Below are 25,740 nucleotides of genomic sequence, written 5' to 3'. Positions count from 1 at the left end.
CCTTCATTTTCTACATTACTGTAGTATGGTAACAATCAAGTGAAAATAATATAATCATCTTTGTCAATCATTTCAGTTTAACATTACTTCATGAATAGTTTATTTCTTAAATTTGAAATATTTTCATTTGATAATTAAATTGAATTTTATTTAAATATATTTCCAAGAAGAGTGATTTTTTCAAACATATATTGTATGCAGATTGACAAATATAGAAAGGTACCTATATTTACATAATAGGTTATGGCAGTGCTTTAAACCTACTAAATATTACTACAAGACTAATAAATAGGCATCATTCATTATCTGCTAAATGTGACAATATTTTTAATTCATGTTTCTTTATACCACAAATTAATTTTACATGTCCTTAGGGTTATATAAAATATTGTCCTCTAAACATATAACTTTTAAGTGTGGAATATTCTTGTTAGTATTGCAGAGAAAAAGGAAATGCAAAATTAAATTTTAGAATAACAGCAAATAAATTTTATAGTACAGTTTTTGAATGGTGATGGATATTAACTAATGAAAAAATATATAGAGAGACTTGAATTATTTTACATTATTTTAAATAAATCAAGTGAGATAATCCATGAAGCACTGATTTCTATATAAATTAATTACATGCACTTCAACTTTCAACATTACTTCTGATGGAAAGTGTCCTCTGTCCTGTTTGTGATGTGTAATTTCATATACTATTTTCTTCCCTAAGGGAAATACTTACTTGATTCCATTGTTGGATAAAAATGATCTGTCACCAACGTTGGCTTTAAAGGGGTTTTGCTTAATAAACGAAAAACAAACAAAAATGACTGAATACTGAGAGAAAAATCAAGGCACAAGGGATTGCAGTCCAGCTGTTGTGGCATAAATCAATATTTAAAAAGCACTATAGTAATTTTTTTCCACTAAAAATAGGTCTTTTGTGCACTCAATTTCTTATTTTATTAAAGTGTTCAACTTTGTCTAAGGACTCCAAATTTAGCTTTGGTTTCTGGTTATGTTTACAGCTCAACCTTGGGGGTAACTGAGCAGTAGTGTAACTGCACTTCAGTGGTTAATTCCTATGCTCTGTTGGGGGTTACCGAAACTGTGAATTTCATGACTGGACAACAACCATATTCCTGGTTGAGTTAGGGAACACGTTGCATCTCTGGTCCCCTTGTCTTCAACAAATTTTACCAGGTTCTATTTTATTTTTTATTTTTATTTTTATTTTATTTTTATTTTTAATTTATTTTATTTTATTTTATTTTATTTTTTGAGACGGAGTCTCGCTCTGCAGCCCAGGCTGGAGTGCAGTGGCGCAGTCTCTGCTCACTGCAAGCTCTGCCTGCCGGGTTCACGCCATTCTCCTGCCTCAGCCTCCCAAGTAGCTGGGATTACAGGCGCCCGCCACCATGCCCAGCTAATTTTTTTTTTTTTTTTTTGGTAGAGACGGGGTTTCACCATGTTAGCCAGGATGACCAGGTTCTATTTTAATGGCTCATTAAAGGAAAGGTTAAAATATTCCAAGTAGTCATGTCCTGAAAGTGATTGCAATCATCACCATTCTAAATATAGATACGAGGAAAAAACACATCTTCTCCAAACACCCATTTGCAAGATAGTAAGTAGACTTTGGCTATTCTCATTTATTGCCTAAACTCTTCCATGCATAGTATACAATGATCTATGTACTAGAAGGTTATGCCTTGAAATTCTCTTTTATCATTTTATTCCATTCTTGATTTACACTGATAACAGCTTTCATTCCGAGGCTACACACCAAATGCACTGATTTCGCAAACCCCGTCCCCCGTGTTCAGATGCCCATCTTCAAATTTCTATCGTGTGCCTCTGGCCCCAGGGGTGAAGCACTGCCTGGGTGCATTAATAGCAGAATCACAATGTAAGTGTCAGGATGGTGGCATCATCACATTTTGACGCCAGCATCCCTGTTTCTTCTGTGTCTCACTACAGAGAAACTAAGGCTAAAGGTTAAAAGATACGGTTTATTAAATAATTCAAGCCATTAACCTGCAACCTGCAAACTGATGGCAGCCTATTAAGTTTACACTGCCATGATTCATGCGTAGTGTTTACTGATGCAAAAGCATAATGCCTGTTTTCTTTCCTTGTATTGCTACACAGTAATGTAGTGAGGAAGGAGGGTGGAAAAAGGTGACAAGACCCACGCAAGGGGACAATAAGAGCAGCAGTCTCACTTGCATAAAGAAGATTGAAGCCTTCCCTCCCTCCCTCCATCTCTCCGTATAGGCCCCAGTGCACATCTGCGTCACTTACGGGGGAGGAGGAGGCTCTGAGGCAGAGAGAAAATTGTACTGTGAGGACCTTGACAGCTTCACAGGCGGGCTTTTTCTTTTGCCTCCCTATATGCGTTAGAATATCTATTTTTCTCTTTTACGAACTGACTATATAAAACCACCTCTTCTAGCATTGCAGAAAGCAATTGACTTTCTCAGAGCCACCCGGCAGGCTATCAGGGCATCCTCGAAAAGGCCAGGGACAGGGGCGCAGGTGTACCAAGAGAGCTGGCGAGGGGTACGCTTCCTCGAGACTTGGGTCTCTTCTCTCTGCGCTCTCCAGACAATGAACTCTAAGCTGCAAGGACAAGAACGCCACCACCTTCCCTACTAAGGCTCTGCCACAAGCGCATTCCAGAGAGGTGTATCCATCTGCAGCCGCCTCCGGAGCTTCGGAGCGCTCAGACCTCCCTCCCTCACGCATCTCCAGCCTAAGGGTTGTCCCACCTCGCCATAACCACGGGGCTCCCTCGCGGGCATCGAGGATTCTCAGCCTTTGGCGTCCCAGTCCTGCCTCTGCTCCTGCCTGGTGGTGTCCCCACGCCCAGGTCCTGTGGACCCAACCGAGGCTGAACCGCGCGGCTTTGCCGTCCGCGCTCCAGCCTTCGTCTGACAGGGCGCGCAGCCCGCCTCGCGTCTTCTGGCTTTAGGGGTGCAGAGGGCGCATCCCGCTTCTTCCTCCGCCCCCGGGCTCCGCTGGCCTCCCCCACCTGCTGACCAGCCTACTCCTGCGTGAGCTGCTAGCCTTTTGGCTTCTGTGCGTAAAGCATGTCAGGCTCTGGGCGAAAAGACTTCGATGTGAAGCACATTCTGCGACTCCGCTGGAAACTCTTCAGCCACCCGTCACCGTCCACCGGCAGCCCGGCGGGGGGAGGCTGCCTGCAACAGGATGGCAGTGGCAGCTTTGAGCATTGGGGACCCAGCCAGAGCCGCCTGCTCAAAAGCCATGAGAGAAGCGGTGTGAGCACTTTCTGGAAGAAACCTTCCTCCTCTTCCTCTTCGTCGTCCTCTCCGTCCTCTTCCTCCTCTTCCTTCAATCCGCTGAATGGCACCCTGCTTCCAGTTGCCACGAGGCTGCAGCAAGGGGCTCCTGGACAGGGCACCCAGCAGCCAGCCAGGACTCTCTTCTATGTGGAATCCCTAGAGGAGGAGGTGGTGCCAGGCATGGACTTTCCTGGACCACATGACAAAGGGCTGGTTCTGCAAGAGCTCAAAGTGGAACCAGACAGCTCGAGCCAGGCAACAGGTGAAGGATGTGGACACAGGTACAGTAAGTCCCCATGGGGCTTCCAAGCGTCTTTCAATTTCCACTCATTTCACAGCGTGTGCTCTGTGGTTACTAAGTCTAGAATGTTTCAGGTTGAAAATGTGCGTTAAGAGATGCCAGCCTGGTTTTGATTACTCAAGTTCTAATTTCATTACAAGTTTGTTCATTAATTTCTATTGGTTCAGACACATCATTTTTCTTTTTGGAAGTTTTCAAAGTTATAGCCACCAATTGAACTTGCATTCATTTTTGTAAGTCTTCAAATGGAATAGTTCTCAAATTCCTGAGATTATGGTGTTCTTCTGTCATATACATCAGTTGTTCCGTTATATGGAGGTGAAAATTTGCTTTACACATCATCAGAATGCATCTCATATATTGGCCTGGTAACTGACTTAGCATATTGTCTAAGGTCCCTGTGGTTTGAATCTATTCCAGGAGTAATGAGGTGGACAAAATGAGACCACTGGACAGCAACATTATTTTACCTCTCTTTTTGCTCCTGAAATACAGTCGTCTTATTCTCTGTCCCAACTTCTCTTTTGGTCCTTTTCCTTTGTGTTCACTCTTGCCTTGTTCGGAGTAAGTCTTTGAATTAGACTGTTGTGGAGTGCCTTTGCATTTAGCTGTTGTGGTTTGTTGGCTCAGTATTGAAATTGTGTCTCCTTGATAAGCAGCTCAGTATTTATTTCTAGTTTATTTCTAATATTATGCTTCTTTGTGTAGAGTTCTGCTACTTAAAGACTTATAGAAAATCCTTCATAGACATAAAACTCCCGAGTTTTACATTTTGAGAGAATTGACTCATTAGTATTCTAAACCACATCATTGCTAGTTTTGGAATATACTCAGGATATGAAATGATTTGCATTTAGATTCATGTGATATCAGAATACATTATTAAAGAAGAACTACAGGAGAAATATAGAAAATGATAATGAATATATTAAGACATTTTACTTACTACCCAATAACAAATTAGTAACAGAATCATCTTTTTTAAACTTTTGGTTGATTGAATCAGTTTCTTACAAATTTGATTAAGGAGCAAAAAGAATAGATAAAATTATATATGTATAACCTATATGTGTATATATATGTGTGTATGTATATATATGTGCTCCTTAATTATGCTAACATATGTGGTTATAGATTTAAAAATATCCTTAAATTTTTTCGATTATATGCATTATATATATTTTAGTTTTAATTTCAGAGATAGAACATATTCTAATATTATATTAAGACATGTACTATAATGTAAGATAATTTTAATAAGGGAGAAGTACAATCTGGAATGAACAATTATGTCAATAGTTTTTCTATATATAGGAGACCTAAATATAAGTTTATCTATTATTCCATTAAGTGAAATATTTTATGAAAAATTATTACAACTTTAGGTACTATGAATACTATGAAGTGATTAAATGTTACTAAAAGTTATTTATCATACTAATTACTTATGATTTTATAATTTAAAAAATAAAACGTACTGAAATGTTTATACCCTTTCGTTGAGTAAATCTAAACACTTTTTGTGCGGAATTATCCAGAAACATTAACCAATTCACCTTATATATTTAAAAGGAAACTAGGTTAAGTATTTTTCAATTACTATTTTATTATAACTGATAGTTGTTAGACTCTAACAGCTCAAGAAGAAATTTATACATTATGTGTGTTTATAAATTTTTAAATTCCTTGAATAAGCTCCTAGAAATATTAATGTTTCATATTTTCTTAAAGTTTACTTTATACCAAATACATTTAAAAATAAACAAGGCATATTCAGAATTAGTAGTTTATAAAGACTTTCATGTAATTTGGAGTTTTGAAAACATTAATGGAGTAGTGACTTAAGAAATTATAATAAATTAACAAATATAAAACTAGTAACAGAACAAACAGCTTAGGAAAAAAACAACAGACAAGTTTCTTACTTTTGAAAATACTTTATTATTTTTATTCACAAAGAGTTGTGAGTGATAAGAATTCCTAAATTTACCCACCTACCGACCAAAATCATCTTCAATGTTGGAATCAAATTATCTTATGAGATTTGGCATGTGTGAACTCTTGAAAATCAGGTCCAATTTTATTTTTAGTCTAGTTTCTTACTAGACAAATCAGTTAGCACTGTATGTATTTGATGGATTTATATGTTCCTAAACTTTCATAGATAATTTTTTCTGTGCTCATGATTGATTGAAAACCACACTAATACAACTAGTAATTCATCGTTATCAGTATATAATATTTTAATATGCAATAAAAGTAGGAGTCACTGCCTAGAAGAGACAGCATTTCCAAAGTAAAATACTGAATGGAAATTTTATTATGCTTTAGACATTTATGCAAAATAATGAGTAATGTGGGTTTATTTTTTTTCTGTGACAGCATATCCAGAAAAGCTACATAGTGTTTATGATGATCAGCAACAACATAAACTATATGAACTCTGTATGATAATTTTTATCACTTAGGTCATTATTATATCACCAATGATGTCATTTTTAATAATGAGCATTGTGTTTCATAAATTCTGACATTTCTGCTAAGTTAATACTTACATATAAAACATGAGTTGGCCCTTTCTCTGACCTTGTATTTATTCATTGTATTGATCTTCTCTTTATTCATTTAGTTTCATACTAGTTAGAACATTTAGAACATTGCTTTAGACAAGTATGACTAGCTTAGCTCAGTTGAGTAAACTGGTTAGAACAGCAGATGGAGGACATTTGGGGAAAGTTGCTCACAATCTCAGAATTCTGGAAAGGTCAAATTATCATAGACTTGAAACATAAAGGTAGTGGGAAATATTGTGGTAAACCAATTCAGGGCCAAAACCCAACCTTTTTCTTACCTTACTACATTAAATGCTCACTACCTGCATTCCACCCTAAATAAATCTCAGTGCTCTACTAACTTGACCACATAAACAATACTTTTTCTATAATAGTTTACTGGCCTATTAATCACTAATTTCTCTACTTCCCTGTCTAAATGATATGATTTCCTGGATATTCAGATAACCATGTATTTTTGTTTTGGATATTTCTGTCCAAGATTCCATATGTAGTAAACTAAAACACCAAAGAGCAATATTTATATTCTTGCATTTTATAGTGATGTGAGTGGGAGAAGACATGTCATGTTTAACTGCTTGCTTTTTTAGATTCTGAATTCTTACAAAGTGCAGTCATTTTATCCCATGGTTTTAGCTACCATCCATAAACTGTCTTTTCAGATTTGCATCTCTAAATCTAGCCTTCCTCTCCTGAACTGTAGTCTTACACAGCCACCTCTCTTCTTGACCCCTTTGATGGATGTCATAGGGTCCATTCAAATATAACATGTACAAATTGAGCTTATAGTTCTTATTCTGTCTTGTTCAATTTCCTTCTACTGTATTTCAGAGAATAGCTTTCTACAAATTAGTTTGTGCAAGCCAGAATTCCAGGATCACATTGGTCAATATCTTCTTTCCCTTCAATTTCAATATGCCTCCAATAATTGCTGCTTTTGCTTAGAAAATCTTCCCTATACATGTCCCACATCTCTTCATAGCTATTCTCTGCACCTAATCTAAGCTACTATCTTCTTTGAACTCTAGTTTTGCCACTTCCATCTCTTATCACCTCCCCTCATTATCTTTGCCTCCTCAAGTCCATCCTCTACACTGAAGTGGATAAAAATTCAGAATGGTGAACTAGTTTTCCACATCCCTCACTCCCTCATTCTGCTTTTTCCCCACCAAAGGATTTTCAACACTCCTTGATCACAGTTTATACTATGGACACCATCTGATTACAATCTTTACCATGGATTACCTGGTTCTGAATGACCTGTCCTTTGTCTGCTATGTAGGCTATTCACTTACCAACCTTCCCCTTACCCTCTGTTTTCCAGACTTAATATCCTTCCCTATAATTTTTCACTGCCTCTGGAACTCACAAAGTTATTTCCTCTCTCTGCATAGAGACTATCCTTTCCTTAACTGCTCCCTTCCTGAGTTCGTCCTTATTCATCACAGAGATGTCATGCATAAATGTGCTGTACCTTTCCCAGGAAAGGAGTTCTTGATCACCCAAACAAATTCATATCCTGCGTTTTCTCTTCTTAGAAATCTCTTCTCTACTTTTTAAAAATTTTCTTATTGAAGCTTGTAACCATATATTAGTATCTGTGTTGATTTTGTCTGTAAGTGAATTTCCAAGTGGAGAGGAGTATGTCTGTTTTACTCATCATTCTACCCCTATCATGGAGCAGGTAGTTACTCAATAAATACTGTCAAATGAATAAATATTTGATATAATCATATTGAGTGGCATTGATTAAGAACTTGCTTTTTGCCAGTTAGCATGTTGAATATTTATATGTGTAAGTTAAAATTCATAACATCTTATAATCCTGCTACATTTATGTATGTCCCTGGTATAATGATTACATAGATAAGATGACTGAAATATAAAGACGGTAAGTAATTTTCCTAGAATCACAGACTTCTAAGTAACAGGGCGGGACTTTAACCCTTTCTATTTGACTCCAGATACCATATTGGCCATTGTGCTGAATCTTATTTCTCTATGCTTAGACAAACAAACAGAACTAAAGAAAAGAGGCAGCATCTGAGGTTATGGAGAAATAATTTTCTTTTTCCCTTCATGGAGATTATGTTTGAATGTTTAAATAGACTTCTTAAAATGACAGTCATAGAAAAATTCTAGGTAAGTCTCACTCAAAGATGACTTCTTAGCCCAAGTTAGAAAACACTTTATTATTTTCTAAATTATTGTTCATTCAGTGTATTTTATGTTATAATTAATAAACAATATGCAAATATAACCTAGAAATGGAAAGAAATAATTATTTTGGAGACCAAATTAGAGCTTTAGGATAGAAAATCTGCTTATGAATGTTGGAACCATTGATAAAGTATTGTCAGTGAAAGAGAGCTTGCACCATTAAAATCTCATGGAGGTTAGTGGGACATATACCAGGCACTTGTTTAAAATAATAATCATCTCTGCTTCAGTCAAGGGGAAAACCAACTTTGAAAATGATAAAGGACTATTTTCTCAGGAATGTGATTCTCAAAATGTACTTTTATGAAATTAAAGTGAAATAATATTCATCTTCTTTACCACCCCAAATTTTAGAGTGAAAAATAATATAATGGAACAATCTTACTACATTTTACTTTTTTTTTTTTTTTGCTAATTTATCCTAGGTTTCTGTGTCATATACTTTACTATTATTTAAACCAAAACTAGCAAAAATAAGACCTTATTTGAGAAACCTTATTTTATCTATGTTAGGATGAATTTACAAATGCTACATGGCATTCTACCCAGGAGCCCACAATGTCTAGGCACCCCACTCTCTGACCAAGTGTGCTTTAGAGGAACTAAAATGATCACAAAAATTAGAGCTATTCTCCGGGCATTGTGGCTCACGTCTGTAATCCCAGAACTTTGGGAGGCCGACGTGGGTGAATCGCCTGAGGTCAGGAGTTTAAGACCAGCCTGCCCAATATGGTGAAACCCTGTCTCTACTAAAAATACAAAAATTAGCCAGGCGTGGTGGCAGCCACCTGCAATCCTAGCTCCTTGGGAGGCTGAGGCAGGAGAATTGCTTGAACCCTGGAGGCGGATGTTGCATCACACCACTGCACTCCAGCCTGGGGGACAAGAGTGAGACTTCATCTAAAAAAAAAAAAAGAAAAAAATATATATATAGCTCTTGAGTTGGATTTACAGGTACCCAAAACTCCAGAACTATCTGTGAGAAAGATAGTATAAGCCTTGTATAAACTATACTTTATACTATACTGTACTTACATATGAATATAAGTACAAGATGCAGTAGGAATTTTAAATGAAACATGCAAGTTGAAGGACAATATTGTATTTTTTTCTTCTATAAATGTTTAATGAATATTTTGTAAACCATATGATTAGCCTTTCTATGGTACTATTTCAAATTGTTTAGAAAAATAAAGAAAGCCTACATATCTAATCAAAATTGGCATCTGGCTAACATAGAATATAATACTTATCAGATATTTGTGTTTGTTGGTTTCTTTTTACGAGTCTCCAAATATAACTTATGTATCCTCAGATATTATGCTTCTCATGACTACATGTTAAGTCAAATTTTGATTATTTTTGACCAAGAACTCTTATAGAATATACAGAAAACTGTTATCTGTAGCATATGTTGGAATTAAATCAAGTTTCTGAGCATAAAAATGGGCAGGATTTTAATCAGAGTCTCAATGTCATGACCAATACATCACATTATTGATTTTATTGTACCATCTAAAATAACTTTAGGTATGTTTGTGGTAGTTGTAAAAAAAAATGGTCTGAAATTTACAGATTGATTTAGGTCAGATAAGGATTAGTTTATTTTTCTTCATTTAAGATAGTATTTAAAACTTTAAAGAAAATATCTGATGAAGATACAGATAATCTGAGCAAAATTAAAGATGGTTTTGAAGATCTTGAAATACAAGTATAGGCAAAAATCCTGTTGTATTAAAAAGGCTAGATGCTAGCTACGTTTGCTGACTTTTCAGGATCTGAAAACAATATAAATGTTAAAGAAAGATCCACAAAGGTCAGCCTCACTAGGGAAAATGATGCACTATGATTGCAGGAGTCCCTGAAAAATAAATTTTGAATGGAGAACCTATGAGGCAGATCATTTTGACCTAAGATCCTGTCACAGAAATGATGTTTTTTGAGAATAATCTGAGAATCTTCAATAATAATGAAAGGTGAAGTCAATATATATTAATTCTAAATACAATCTTTTCTTATTATTTAGGTAGTTTCGTCACAATTCTGATAAGGTATGATTATTGAAACTCTTTCAGTTGTGTTTCATACTATATTTGTTGGTGATACTGTACCCTGATAGATTCTCTTGCCATCATTTTTTCTAAGTGTTACATTTGCTCATGTAAACTAGCATTTAATCTTGACTGAAATATGAAGGAATAACTTAAATTATACAATCAGAAAATTGGGATGGTTTATACTACAGGGAAAGGAAAGAATCCAATTATTTTATATTTTTTGAAGAGCTGGATGTCAAGATCTCTTTCAAAAAGAAAACATCTGTTTTTGGTTTGTTTGTTTGGTAGATTCTAATTACATTAAAATGCACAAAGGTCTCTTCAGGTTAGTATTTCCATCTAACAGAGCTTCAGAAAAAATAGAAAAATAGGTTATGAGAGGAAAAGTATTTTTATAATTTTTATATTTAAATTTATGAATATAAAACATTCTGAGATTCACCTTTGAATTCTACTATTTTTGAAAGTAAATATGTAGTCATTTTCAGTTGTAATAAAATTTAAATAAGATTTCTACTTTTTCAGTCACTTTCCCTTTGATATAACATTAATAGTATGTAACTTAATTAAGCAATTATATAAATTTAATAACCAGACATAAGTCTTTTCATGATTCACTGATAATTTATAAACATGTATTTGTGTAATTTACTCTTCAAAAGGCATGACATTTTTGTTTGTTTGTTTTTACTATGTGGTAAATATTGTGATAACCACTAAGAAGTTGTATTTACTTTTTATTTTCGTATTTTTTTCTTTTAAATTTTAATTTTAGTTTTGGGGGTGTGCAGTTTGTTACATGAGTAAATTGTGTGTCACAGGCGTTTGGTGTACATATCATTTCAATACTCAGATAATAAGCCTAGTACTCAATAGGTAGTTTTTTTGATTCTCACTATCCTCTGACCCTCCACCCTCAAATGGGCCCCAGTATCTATTGTTCCCATCTGTGGTGTCCACGTGTACTCAGTGTTTAACTCCCAATTGTAAGTGAGAACTTGCAGTATTTGGTTTTCTGTTTCTGCATTAATTCACTTAGGATATCGGCCTCCATTTCCATCCATGTTGCTTCAAAAGACATTATTTCATTTTTTTTAAAGGCTGTGTAGTGTTATATGGTATATATGTACCACATTTTCTTTATCCAGTCCATCATTGACGGGTATCCAGGTTGGTTCCATGTCTTTGCTATCGTGAGTACTACTACAAATAACATATGAGTGCATGTGTCTTTATGGTACAATGATTTATCTTACTGTGGGTATATACCCAATAATGGGGCTGTTTGGTTGAATGGTAGTTCTATGTTAAGTTCTTTGATAAATTGCCAAACTGCTTTCCACAGTGGTTGAACAAATTTACTTTCCCACGTGTAGTGTAAAAGTGTACCATTTTCTTTCCAACCTTGCCAACATCTGTTATTTTTTGACATTTTAGTAATAACTATTCTGACTTTTTAACAATAGATATTTTTATTTTTTGTGAATGGAAGGGTGTTCTTGATTTGACTCTCAGCGTGGACATTGTTGGCATATAGGAATGCTAAGCATTTTTGTACATTGTTTCTTTTTATCCTGAAATTTTGCTAAAATTGTTTATCAGATCTAGGAACCTTTGTGCAGAGACTATGGGATTTTCCAGGTATAAAATCATATCATCTGTGAAGAAAGATAGTTTTACTCCTCTTTTCCTATTTGCATGGTTTTTATTTTTTTCTCTTGCCTGATTGCTCTGACTAAGACATCCAGTTCCATGTTGAATAAGAGTGGTGAAAGTTGACTTCCTTGTCTAGTTCTGGTTCCCAAGTGGAATGCTTTTAGCTTTTGCCCATTCAGTATGGTGTTGGCTGTGGGTTCATCATAGCTGTCTCTTATTATTTTGATGTATGTTCCTTTAATGCCTAGTTTGTTAAGGGTTTTAAGCATGAAGTGATACTGAATTTTATTGAAAGACTTTTCTTCATTTATTGAGATAATTGTGTGGTTTTTAGTTTTAGTTTTGTGTATGCAATGAATCACATTTTATGATTTGCTTGTATTGAACCAACCTTGCAACCCAGGAATAAAGTATACTTGATGGTGGTACATTAGCTTTTTCATGTGCTGCAGGATTGAATTTGCTAGTATTTTGTTGAGGATTTCTGCATCCATATTAGTCAGGGTTATTGGCCTGAAATTATCTTTTGCATTGTATCTCTGCCAGGTTTTGGTTTCAGAATGAGGTTGGCCTCCAGTGAGTTAGGGAGAAGTTCCTCCTTCTCAGTTTTTTGGAATAGTTCCAGTAGGATTGGTACCAGCTCTTTTTTATATAATACATCTGGTAGAATTTGGCTGTGAATCCATCTGGTTTACGGATTTTTCTCGTTGGCAGGTATTACTGATAAAATTTCAGAACTTGTTGGTATGTTCAGGGTTTCAGTTCCTTCCTGGTTCAATCTTTGGAGGTTGTATGATTCCCGGAATTTATCAGTTTCTTCCAGGTTTTCTAGTTTGCGTGCATAGAGCCAATCATAATAGTCTCTCAGGGTATTTTTTGTGTGTGTTTCTATGGGATAGGTGCTAATGTCTCCTTTGTTGTTTCCCATTGTATTTGGATCTTCTCTCTTTTACTTTAATAGTTTAGCTAGTAGTCTATCAAACTGATTTATTCTTTCAAAAAACTAACTTTTGATTTTGGTCATCTTTGTATAGCTTTCTGCTTTCAATTTTGCTCAGTTCAGCTGTGATTTTGTTTACTTCTTTACTTATACTAGCTTTGGGGTTGGTTTACTCTTGATTGTCTGTTCCTCTAGGTGTGATGTTCGTTAGTTAATATGAAATCTTTCTAACTTTTTGATGTGGGCATTTAACACTATGTTTTCTTCTTATCACTATCTTAGCTGTGTCCCAGAGATTCTGGTATGTTTTATCTTTATGGGTTTTTTTCCCATTATTTTTAATTAATTGTTTGATGTCTGTCTTAATTTCTTTGCTTGACCAAAAGTCATTCAGAAGCAAATTTTGTAACTTCCATGCAATTGAATAGTTTTGAGATCTTCTTAAGTGGTGATTTCTTCTTCTATTTCACTGTGGTCCAGGAGTGTGGTTGGTATAATGTTGGTTTTTTATATTTTTTGAGAATTGTTTTATGTCGGAGTATGTGATTGATTATTGATTATGTGCCATGTGCAGATGAGAAGAATATATATTCTGTTGTTGGATTGACTCTCCTGCAGAAGTCTGTCAGTCCCATTTAGTTAAGTGTCAAATTTATGTCCTGAGTATTTTTGTTAGCTTTCTGCCTCAGTGTTCTGCCTCATACTGTCAGTAGTGTGTTGACGTCTCCCACTTTAATTGTGCGGTTATTTAAGTCTCTACACAGTTCTCTAAGAATTTGTTTCATAAATCTGGGTGTTCCAGTATTGAGTACATATATATTTAGGATAGTTAAATGTTCTCATTGACTCAAACCCTTTATCATTATGTGAAGCCCTTCTTTTTTCCTTTTAGATTATTATTATTTTAAAACTTGTTTTTTCTTTTTTTTTCTGAAATTAAAACAGCAACTGTTGATTTTTTTGTTGGTTTTCCATTTGCTTGATAGATTTTTTTTCATCCCTTTACTTTGAACCTATGGCTGTCATTACATGTGTGATGAGTCTCTTGAAGACAGCATAAGGTAGGGTGCTGCTTCTTTATCCAACTTGCCACTCTGTGCTTTTTATGTGGGATGTTTAACCCATTTACTTTCAGGGTTAATAATGATATGTATTGATTTGATGCTGTCTTTGTATTATTAGCAAGTTATTTTGTTGATCTGATTGGGTAGTTGCTTTATAGTGTCAATGGAAATGTACTAAAATATGTTTTTGTGGTGACTGGTAATGACTTTTTGTTTCCATGTTTAGCACTTCCTTAAGGACTTTTTGAAAGGCAAGTCTAGTGTTAACAAATTCTCTTAGCATTTACTTGTCTGAAAATGATTTTATTTCTCCTTTGCTTATGAAGCTTACTTTGGCTGGCTGTGGAATTCTTGGTTGAAATTTCTTTTGTTTAAGAATGATGAGTACAGGCCTACATCTTCTGACTTGTAGGCATTTTTCTGAAAAATCCACTGTTAGCCTGATGGGATTCCATTTGTAAGTTACATGCCCCTTCTTTCTAGCTACATTTATTCATTTTTCTTTTGTGTCAATCTTAGAGAATCTGATGACTATGTGTCTTTGGAATGGTTGTCTTGTATAGTATCTCTCAGGGGTTCTCTGAATTTCCTAAGTTTGAATGTCAGCCTCTCTAGTGAGGCTGGGGAAATTTTTGTAGATAATATCCCCAAATAAGTTTGCAAGTTGCTTTCTCTCTCACACTCTGTTTCAGGGACATTAATGTGTTGTCATTTTGGTCTTGTTGCATAATTTCTCAGAAGTTTTGTTCATTATTTCTCACTCTTTAGTTTTGTCTGACTGAATTGATTTGGATAACTGGTCTTCAAGCTCTGAGATTCTTTCCTTAGCTTGCTCTGTGCTGCTGTTAACACCTGCAGTTGTGTTGTTATATTCCTAAAGTGAGTTTTTCAGCTCTATCATATCATTTGGTTCTGTCTTAAAAAGGATGATTTTGTCTTTCAGCTCTTGTATAATTTTATTGGATTCCTTGGATTTCTTGGGTTGAGTTTCAATTTTATCCTGAATTGATAGTCATCAGAACATGTAATGATCTTCACTGACATTCAGCCTCTTAATTCTATTATTTCAGCCATTTCAGCCTGATTAAGAGCCATTGCTAGCGATCTAGTGCAGTTATTTGGAGGTAAGAAAACATTGTGGCTTTTTGAGTTGCCAGAGTACTTGAAGTGGTTCTTCCTCATCTGTGAGGCATGATGTCTTTATTTTTTGAAGTTGTTGTTACTTGAATAAAGCTTTTTGCTTTTATATTCTTTGATGCCCTTGAGGGATTGACTGTGGTATAAGTTAGTTTCAATTAACTGGCTTTGTTTATGGATGATTTCAGGGATCCCAGGTTCAACTTTGCACTCCCAAGCTGCATGATCAAACGCAGGGGGACTGGTATCAGACCCATGACTTTGTTCTCTGGTCTCTCAGTCTTAAGCACTTGCTGCTCTGGAGGGTCCAAGGTGTTCCTTGTCTACTGGCAAAAACTTGCAGATGGCAGGTTCTCTTAAAATTGCTTCATCAGGGCAGCAATGTGACATGGTCCATGTGTACATGGACTGGAATTAGTGGAGTGGTGATTCAGTGGAGGAATGACATTTTTGTTCCATAAATATTTTATAATTCTGCTTTGTAATGGTTTTATTAGCATTATTAATGTGCTCATTTCTATCTGGAAATTAGAAAATTTAAAAGAGCCAATTAAAATTTCAAAAAACTCTGGGTCAAATAATATTTTAATTATTGCATTAAAGTCAGGATAAAAGAGCTAAAGCCCTTACTTTAGGCTGAGTAGCAAAAGATAGACTGGACTTAACCCTCACCTGAGATAACAACGACAAATAAAGAAGGAAGAAGGAAAGAGAGATAGGAAGGAAAAGAGGGAGGGAGGGAAGAAGGAAGAAAGAAAATAAAAAAGAATGAGAAGGAGTAAAAGAAGGAAGGAAGGAAGGAAGGAAACAAAGGAAAGGAAACAAAAGGAAAGGAAAGGGAAAAAAGAGAAGAAGGAAAGAAAGAGTAGAGGGATTGGAGCTAGGGAGATAGGAAAGCAGGAGGGAGAAAGAAGAGAGGGAAGAAAGAGGGGCATAAAGAAAGGAAAGAAGAACTTTTTAAAGACATTGAACATCAGGCACTAAAGAAGAGTGATTTCCAAGATATGATAGTTAAAAAAATGAGGCAGCCTTAAGATTGCCCAAGCTGACTGTCTAGAGAGAGATTCCAGTCAGTGATATAGGAGAGGGGAAATCAAAAGAATAAGTTAGAGACCTGCCTGGCCGACATCATGAAACCCCGTCTCTAATAAAGATATACAAATTATCTGGACATGGTGGCAGGTGCCTGTAATCCCAGCCTACTCTGGAGGCTGAGGCAGGAGAATCACTTGAACCCTGGAGGGGGATGTTGCCGTCAGTGGAGATCACGGTATTGCTCTCCAGCCTGGGCAACAATAACAAAACTCCGCCTCAAACAAAACAAAACAAAAGAAGAATGTGATAACCAACCTAGATTGAAGAGATGGAGTTGAGTGTCAAGGAATATCAAGGTTATGTGAGATTACAGGACAAAATGTCAGGCAAGAGAATAATGCACAGAGAGAAAATTACAGAAATCTGTAAAGGGCTCACATGAGTATTAAGCAGATTAGTATCCAGTAGAATAATGACAGATACTTGTGTTTGAAGAAACTTCCCAAGGCTTGGGAAAGAACCACATGAGAAGAATAGAAGAATTAGTGTTGGTCATTCGAATCAGAATAGAAAACTCTCATGATTCACAGTATTAGATAAAGTTTTTTCAAAGGGTCTTGCCTTAGCAATGGAAAATATTCATAACTATCCCTAAAACACACAATGTTCTTGTTCCACTTAACAAATCTTGAAAGGAAGACTTGAGAGGATCAAACTGTTTCCAACTATTGTAACTGTGCTCAGAACAAAGTTCAAGAAGATTCACATATTCAAAAATTGTCAGTATCAAAACATGGTAACATTTGCTATCTTTCTCTTCCAGAGTTTACCAGGCAGCAAAGAGGTGGACAAATATAAACCATACAAAGAAGACCAAAATCAATTATTTAAAACTAATCTAACATGGACATTATTAAATCATGTTTAAAAAGTCATATTCTAAATATTCAAAAAATTAACTAGGGACAGGTGCATATGAATAAGGCAAACATGAAACTTCCAGACCAAAATTAAATTTCAATATACAATCTTGGAGATGAAAAATACACTAGATAAAGTTAATGACAAAGCAGAAATTGTAGACAAATAATAGTGACTTTGAAGAAGTAGCAATGAAACTATGCAAAATAAGGCAAGGAAGAAAGCTTTTATAGAAAATAAGACAAGGAACAGTGAGCTATCTGATAATTGTAAGAAGCTTAATAAATACATAATTGAAATGCTCAGTAGAGAGTAAAGAGTGAAGGGAAAAATATTTTAAAAATAATGACAGAAATTTTCCAAATTTGATAAAAATTATAAGTTCATAGATTCAAGGATCTCAATGAATTCTAAGCACAAGAAATATGAAATAAAATTCCACAGGTGCATTATGATCAAATTCTCAAAAACATTGATAAATGTAAAAATATTAAAACATCCAGAAAAGTAGTGAGGGATAAAAATAAGTATTATGGGACATTTCTCATTGGCAATGGTGCAAGTGAGAAGACAGTGGAACATTTTACAGTACTGTAAGGAATAAAAAGAACTGTCCTTGTAGAATTCTATATACATTTAGAATTTTTCTCAAATTTAGGATCAAGTAATATTTTCAGACATGGAATTGTTAAATTAATTTATTAGCAGCAGATGTGCTCTACAAGATATATACTTCAGACACAAGTAAAATGACACTAATTGTCAAAGTCTATACAAAGAAATAAAGAACAGCAGAAATGATAACTATATAGACAAAAAAACTTTTAAAAATTATGTAAATTTGGTAGATTTTAAAGGTAAAGACTGAAACAAAACGGAAGACTAGGTTGTTACACATTTACCATATGTGTATAATGACTATATGACAACAATAGCATTAATACCTCAAGAGAAGAAATAAAGATATAATAACGTAAGGTTTTTATATTAAATAAGAAGTGGTACATCATTTGAAGGTAGCCTAAGGAATAGATTATAAATCCTAAAACAACAATTAAAATAATAATGCAATAAAAATAGTAAATCAAGAAATAAGAGATAATGAGCTCATAAAATTATTCAATTAGTTTAAAAAAGGAAAAGAGAAAATGGGGACAAAGAAAAGATGGAATAATCAGAAAACATATAGCACAACAATAGCCTGAGCTTGGTATATCAACCATCGCATTTAGAGAAACTGGAGTGCATCTTCACAATAAAAAGTCAGATTATCAGATTGTACAACAAAGATCCTTATGCTGCTTACAAGAAATTCATATTAAAGATAAACACACAAATTGGTTAAAAGTAAAGGTATGATAGGTTTAGTATGCTAACTAGCAGAAAAAAAGTGGGTAGATAATATTAATACTAATCTGTCATCAGCAGTGGCATTAGGAGGAGCTCAGGCAGTAACACTCACTTGCCCACTGCTTACCTCTTGCTGTGTGGCCCAGTTCCTAACAGGCCACACACTGGTACTGGTCTGTGGCCCAGGAGTTGGGGACCTCTGTCTTAGGACAATGACTATCTTATTAGTCTGTTCACACAGTGCTGTAAAGACATCCCTAGGACTGGCTAATTTATAAGGAAAAGAGATTTAATTGGCTCATGGATTTGTGGGATATACAGGCTCCTGCCTCTGGGGAAGCCACAGGAAACTAACAATCATGGTGGAAGGCAAAGGGGAAGTAGACACATATTCACATGGCCAGCAGGAGGAAGAGAGCTAGGGAATGAGGAAGTGCTACACACTTTTAAACAACCAGATATTGTGAAAACTCATTATCATGAAAAGAGCAAGAGGGACCTCCACCCCCATAATCCAATCATCTCCCACCAGGCTCATCCTCCAACATTGAGGATTATAATTCGACATGATATTTGGGTGGGGACACAGAGCCAAACCATATCAACTATCAATTCCCAAAACTGAAACTATGAAAAACCTACAGCTAAATCATAAAATTAAAAAACTATGTTCTTTGTAAGATCAGGAACAGATAAGTAATTTTTTTTCTTTTTACTACTTTCATTCAACATTGTATTTGAAAGGCTTTGTTAAATAAAAAAGGAAAAAGCAAAAAAAAAATATGCTGTGGCTCACACCTGTAATCCTAGCACTTTTGGAGGCCGAGGTTGGTGGATCACGAGGTCAGGAGTTCGAGCCCAACCTGGCCAACATAGTGAAACCTCGTCTCTACTAAAAATATAAAATTTCTTATTTGAAGACAAATTGATCATTTCTGTAAAAATGAAGAAATAAAACTTTTTGCAGATACAATTATCTATAAAAAAATTGAGGAAATGGACAAAGAAATGTAGCAAGTTTAGCAAAGTGGCAGGATGCAGAATAAACATACAAACTTCAATTGAATTTCTATATATTAATGAATAATTGGAAATTTAATTGTAAAGATGATACGGGGCGGCGGAGCAAGATGGCCGAATAGGAACAACTCCAGTCTCCAACTCCCAGCGCCAGCGACACAGAAGACCGGTGATTTCTGCATTTTCAACTGAGGTACTGGGTTCATCTCACTGGGGAGTGCCGGACGATGGGTGCTGGTCAGCTGCTGCAGCCCGACCAGTGAGAGCTGAAGCAGGGCGAGGCATTGCCTCACCTGGGAAGCGCAAGGGGGAAGGGAATCCCTTTTCCTAGCCAGGGGAACTGAGACACACAACACCTGGAAAATCGGGTAACTCCCACCCCAATACTGCGCTTTAAGCAAACAGGCACACCAGGAGATCATATCCCACACCTGGCCGGGAGGGTCCCACACCCACGGAGCCTCCCTCATTGCTAGCGCAGCAGTCTGTGATCTACCGGCAAGGCAGCAGCGAGGCTGGGGGAGGGGCGCCCGCCATTGCTGAGGCTTAAGCAGGTAAACAAAGCTGCTGGGAAGCTCGAACAGGGTGGAGCTCACAGCAGCTCAAGGAAACCTGCCTGTCTCTGTAGACTCCACCTCTGGGGACAGGGCACAGTAAACTAAGACACACAGACACCTCTGCACAGACGCAAACGACTCTGTCTGACAGCTTTGAAGAGAGCAGTGGATCTCCCAACACGGAGGTTGAGATCTGAGAAGAAGGGACAGACTCCCTGCTCAAGTGGGTCCCTGACCCCTGAGTAGCCTAACTGGGAGACATCCCCCACTAGGGGCAGTCTGACACCCCACACCTCACAGGGAGGAGTACACCCCTGAGAGGAAGCTTCCAAAGCAAGAATCAGACAGGTACACTCGCTGTTCAGAAATATTCTATCTTCTGCAGCCTCTGCTGCTGATACCCAGGCAAACAGGGTCTGGAGTGGACCTCAAGCAATCTCCAACAGACCTACAGCTGAGGGTCCTGACTGTTAGAAGGAAAACTATCAAACAGGAAGGACACCTACACCAAAACCCCATCAGTACATCACCATCATCAAAGACCAGAGGCAGATAAAACCACAAAGATGGGGAAAAAGCAGGGCAGAAAAGCTGGAAATTCAAAAAATAAGAGTGCATCTCCCCCGGCAAAGGAGCGCAGCTCATCGCCAGCAACGGATCAAAGCTGGACGGAGAATGACTTTGACGAGATGAGAGAAGAAGGCTTCAGTCCATCAAATTTCTCAGAGCTAAAGGAGGAATTACGTACCCAGCGTAAAGTAACTAAAAATCTTGAAAAAAAAAGTGGAAGAATAGATGGCTAGAGTAATTAATGCAGAGAAGGTCCTAAACGAAATGAAAGAGATGAAAACCATGACACGAGAAATACGTGACAAATGCACAAGCTTCAGTAACCGACTCGATCAACTGGAAGAAAGAGTATCAGCGATTGAGGATCAAATGAATGAAATGAAGCGAGAAGAGAAACCAAAAGAAAAAAGAAGAAAAAGAAATGAACAAAGCCTGCAAGAAGTATGGGATTATGTAAAAAGACCAAATCTACATCTGATTGGGGTGCCTGAAAGTGAGGGGGAAAATGGAACCAAGTTGGAAAACACTCTTCAGGATATCATCCAGGAGAACTTCCCCAACCTAGTAGGGCAGGCCAACATTCAAATCCAGGAAATACAGAGAACGCCACAAAGATACTCCTCGAGAACAGCAACTCCAAGACACATAATTGCCAGATTCACCAAAGTTGAAATGAAGGAAAAAATCTTAAGGGCAGCCAGAGAGAAAGGTCGGGTTACCCACAAAGGGAAGCCCATCAGACTAACAGCAGATCTCTTGGCAGAAACTCTACAAGCCAGAAGAGAGTGGGGGCCAATATTCAACATTCTTAAAGAAAAGAATTTTAAACCCAGAATTTCATATCCAGCCAAACTAAGTTTCATAAGTGAAGGAGAAATAAAATCCTTTACAGATAAGCAAATGCTTAGAGATTTTGTCACCACTAGGCCTGCCTTACAAGAGACCCTGAAGGAAGCACTAAACATGGAAAGGAACAACCGGTACCAGCCATTGCAAAAACATGCCAAAATGTAAAGACCATCGAGGCTAGGAAGAAACTGCATCAACTAACGAGCAAAATAACCAGTTAATATCATAATGGCAGGATCAAGTTCACACATAACAATCTTAACCTTAAATGTAAATGGACTAAATGCTCCAATTAAAAGACACAGACTGGCAAACTGGATAAAGAGTCAAGACCCATCAGTCTGCTGTATTCAGGAGACCCATCTCACACGCAGAGACATACATAGGCTCAAAATAAAGGGATGGAGGAAGATTTACCAAGCAAATGGAGAACAAAAAAAAGCGGAGGTTGCAATACTAGTCTCTGATAAAACAGACTTTAAACCATCAAAGATCAAAAGAGACAAAGAAGGCCATTACATAATGGTAAAGGGATCAATTCAACAGGAAGAGCTAACTATCCTAAATATATATGCACCCAATACAGGAGCACCCAGATTCATAAAGCAAGTCCTTAGAGACTTACAAAGAGACTTAGACTCCCATACAATAATAATGGGAGACTTCAACACTCCACTGTTCAACATTAGACAGATCAACGAGACAGAAAGTTAACAAGGATATCCAGGAATTGAACTCATCTGTGCAGCAAGCAGACCTAATAGACATCTATAGAACTCTCCACCCCAAATCAACAGAATATACATTCTTCTCAGCACCACATCGTACTTACTCCAAAATCGACCACGTAATTGGAAGTAAATCACTCCTCAGCAAATGTACAAGAACAGAAATTATAACAAAACTGTCTCTCAGACCACAGTGCAATCAAACTAGAACTCAGGACTAAGAAACTCAATCAAAACCGCTCAACTACATGGAAACTGAACAACCTGCTCCTGAATGACTACTGGGTACATAACGAAATGAAGGCAGAAATAAAGATGTTCTTTGAAACCAATGAGAACAAAGATACAACATACCAGAATCTCTGGGACACATTTAAAGCAGTGTGTAGAGGGAAATTTATAGCACTAAATGCCCACAAGAGAAAGCAGGAAAGATCTAAAATTGACACTCTAACATCGCAATTAAAAGAACTAGAGAAGCAAGAGCAAACACATTCGAAAGCTAGCAGAAGGCAAGAAATAACTAAGATCAGAGCAGAACTGAAGGAGATAGAGACACAAAAAACTCTCCAAAAAAATCAATGAATCCAGGAGTTGGTTTTTTGAAAAGATCAACAAAATTGACAGACCACTAGCAAGACTAATAAAGAAGAAAAGAGAGAAGAATCAAATCGACACAATTAAAAATGATAAAGGGGATATCACCACCGACCCCACAGAAATACAAACTACCATCAGAGAATACTATAAACACCTCTATCGAAATAAACTGGAAAATCTAGAAGAAATGGATAATTTCCTGGACACTTACACTCTTTCAAGACTAAACCAGGAAGAAGTTGAATCCCTGAAGAGACCAATAGCAGGCTCTGAAATTGAGGCAATAATTAATAGCCTACCAACCAAAAAAAGTCCAGGACCAGATGGATTCACAGCTGAATTCTACCAGAGGTACAAGGAGGAGTTGGTACCATTCCTTCTGAAACTATTCCAATCAATAGAAAAAGAGGGAATCCTCCCTAACTCATTTTATGAGGCCAACATCATCCTGATACCAAAGCCTGGCAGAGACACAACAAAAAAAGAGAATTTTAGACCAATATCCCTGATGAACATCGATGCAAAAATCCTCAATAAAATACTGGCAAACCGGATTCAGCAACACATCAAAAAGCTTATCCACCATGATCAAGTGGGCTTCATCCCTGGGATGCAAGGCTGGTTCAACATTCGCAAATCAATAAACATAATCCAGCATATAAACAGAACCAAAGACAAGAACCACATGATTATCTCAATAGATGCAGAAAAGGCTTTTGACAAAATTCAACAGCCCTTCATGCTAAAAACGCTCAATAAATTCGGTATTGATGGAACGTACCTCAAAATCATAAGAGCTATTTATGACAAACCCACAGCCAATATCATACTGAATGGGCAAAAACTGGAAAAATTCCCTTTGAAAACTGGCACAAGACAGGGATGCCCTCTCTCACCACTCCTATTCAACATAGTGCTGGAAGTTCTGGCTAGGGCAATTAGGCAAGAGAAAGAAATCAAGGGTATTCAGTTAGGAAAAGAAGAAGTCAAATTGTCCCTGTTTGCAGATGACATGATTGTATATTTAGAAAACCCCATTGTCTCAGCCCAAAATCTCCTTAAGCTGATAAGCAACTTCAGCAAAGTCTCAGGATACAAAATTAATGTGCAAAAATCACAAGCATTCTTATACATCAGTAACAGACAAACAGAGAGCCAAATCAGGAATGAACTTCCATTCACAATTGCTTCAAAGAGAATAAAATACCTAGGAATCCAACTTACAAGGAATGTAAAGGACCTCTTCAAGGAGAACTACAAACCACTGCTCAGTGAAATAAAAGAGGACACAAACAAATGGAAGAACATACCAGGCTCATGGATAGGAAGAATCAATATCGTGAAAATGGCAATACTGCCCAAGGTAATTTATAGATTCAATGCCATCCCCATCAAGCTACCAATGAGCTTCTTCACAGAATTGGAAAAAACTGCTTTAAAGTTCATATGGAACCAAAAAAGAGCCCGCATCTCCAAGACAATCCTAAGTCAAAAGAACAAAGCTGGAGGCATCACGCTACCTGACTTCAAACTATACTACAAGGCTACAGTAACCAAAACAGCATGGTACCGGTACCAAAACAGAGATCTCGACCAATGGAACAGAACAGAGTCCTCAGAAATAATACCACACATCTACAGCCATCTGATCTTTGACAAACCTGAGAGAAACAAGAAATTTGGAAAGGATTCCCTATTTAATAAATGGTGCTGGGAAAATTGGCTAGCCATAAGTAGAAAGCTGAAACTGGATCCTTTCCTTACTCCTTATACGAAAATTAATTCAAGATGGATTAGAGACTTAAATGTTAGACCTAATACCATAAAAATCCTAGAGGAAAACCTAGGTAGTACCATTCAGGACATAGGCATGGGCAAAGACTTCATGTCTAAAACACCAAAAGCAACAGCAGCAAAGCCAAAATTGACAAATGGGATCTCATTAAACTAAAGAGCTTCTGCACAGCAAAAGAAACTACCATCAGAGTGAACAGGTAACCTACAGAATGGGAGAAAGTTTTTGCAATCTACTCATCTGACAAAGGCCTAATATCCAGAACCTACAAAGAACTCAAACAAATTTACAAGAAAAAAACAAACAACCCCATCAAAAAGTGGGCAAAGGATATGAACAGACATTTCTCAAAAGAAGACATTCATACAGCCAACAGACACATGAAAAAATGCTCATCATCACTGGCCATCAGAGAAATGCAAATCAAAACCACAATGAGATACCATCTCACACCAGTTAGAATGGCGATCATTCAAAAGTCAGGAAACAACAGGTGCTGGAGAGGATGTGGAGAAATAGGAACACTTTTACACTGTTGGTGGGATTGTAAACTAGTTCAACCATTATGGAAAACAGTATGGCGATTCCTCAAGGATCTAGAACTAGATGTACCATATGACTCAGCCATCCCATTACTGGGTATATACCCAAAGGATTATAAATCATGCTGCTCTAAAGACACATGCACACGTATGTTTATTGCAGCACTATTCACACTAGCAAAGACTTGGAATCAACCCAAATGTCCATCAGTGACAGATTGGATTAAGAAAATGTGGCACATATACACCATGGAATACTATGCAGCCATAAAAAAGGATGAGTTTGTGTCCTTTGTAGGGACATGGATGCAGCTGGAAACCATCATTCTTAGCAAACTATCACAAGAACAGAAAACCAGACACCGCATGTTCTCACTCATAGGTGGGAACTGAACAATGAGATCACTTGGACTCAGGAAGGGGAACATCACACACCGGGGCCTATCATGGGGAGGGGGGAGGGGGAGGGATTGCATTGGGAGTTATACCTGATGTAAATGACGAGTTGATGGGTGCAGCACACCAACAT

At 36.8% G+C, this 25,740-nt stretch overlaps 1 protein-coding gene across 1 annotated transcript in view; it reads left to right on the top strand.

Annotated features, from left to right (window-relative positions):
* The first annotated feature begins 3,037 nt into the window (after nucleotides 1-3,037).
* Nucleotides 3,038-25,740, top strand: part of KLHL1 (kelch like family member 1) — a 450,078-nt gene continuing 427,375 nt past the window's right edge. Inside the window, exon 1 of the mRNA XM_050766522.1 lies at nucleotides 3,038-3,577. Within this exon, the coding sequence (XP_050622479.1) occupies nucleotides 3,081-3,577 (497 nt within the window). The 5' untranslated portion in view covers nucleotides 3,038-3,080. The remainder of the gene's footprint in view (nucleotides 3,578-25,740) is intronic.

This window comes from Macaca thibetana, chromosome 17 (assembly GCF_024542745.1).
Source record: "Macaca thibetana thibetana isolate TM-01 chromosome 17, ASM2454274v1, whole genome shotgun sequence".
In the NCBI taxonomy this organism is placed as follows: Eukaryota; Metazoa; Chordata; class Mammalia; order Primates; family Cercopithecidae; genus Macaca; species Macaca thibetana.
The sequence above is the reverse complement of the archived record's forward strand: the minus strand, read 5'-3'. Positions and strand labels throughout refer to the sequence as shown.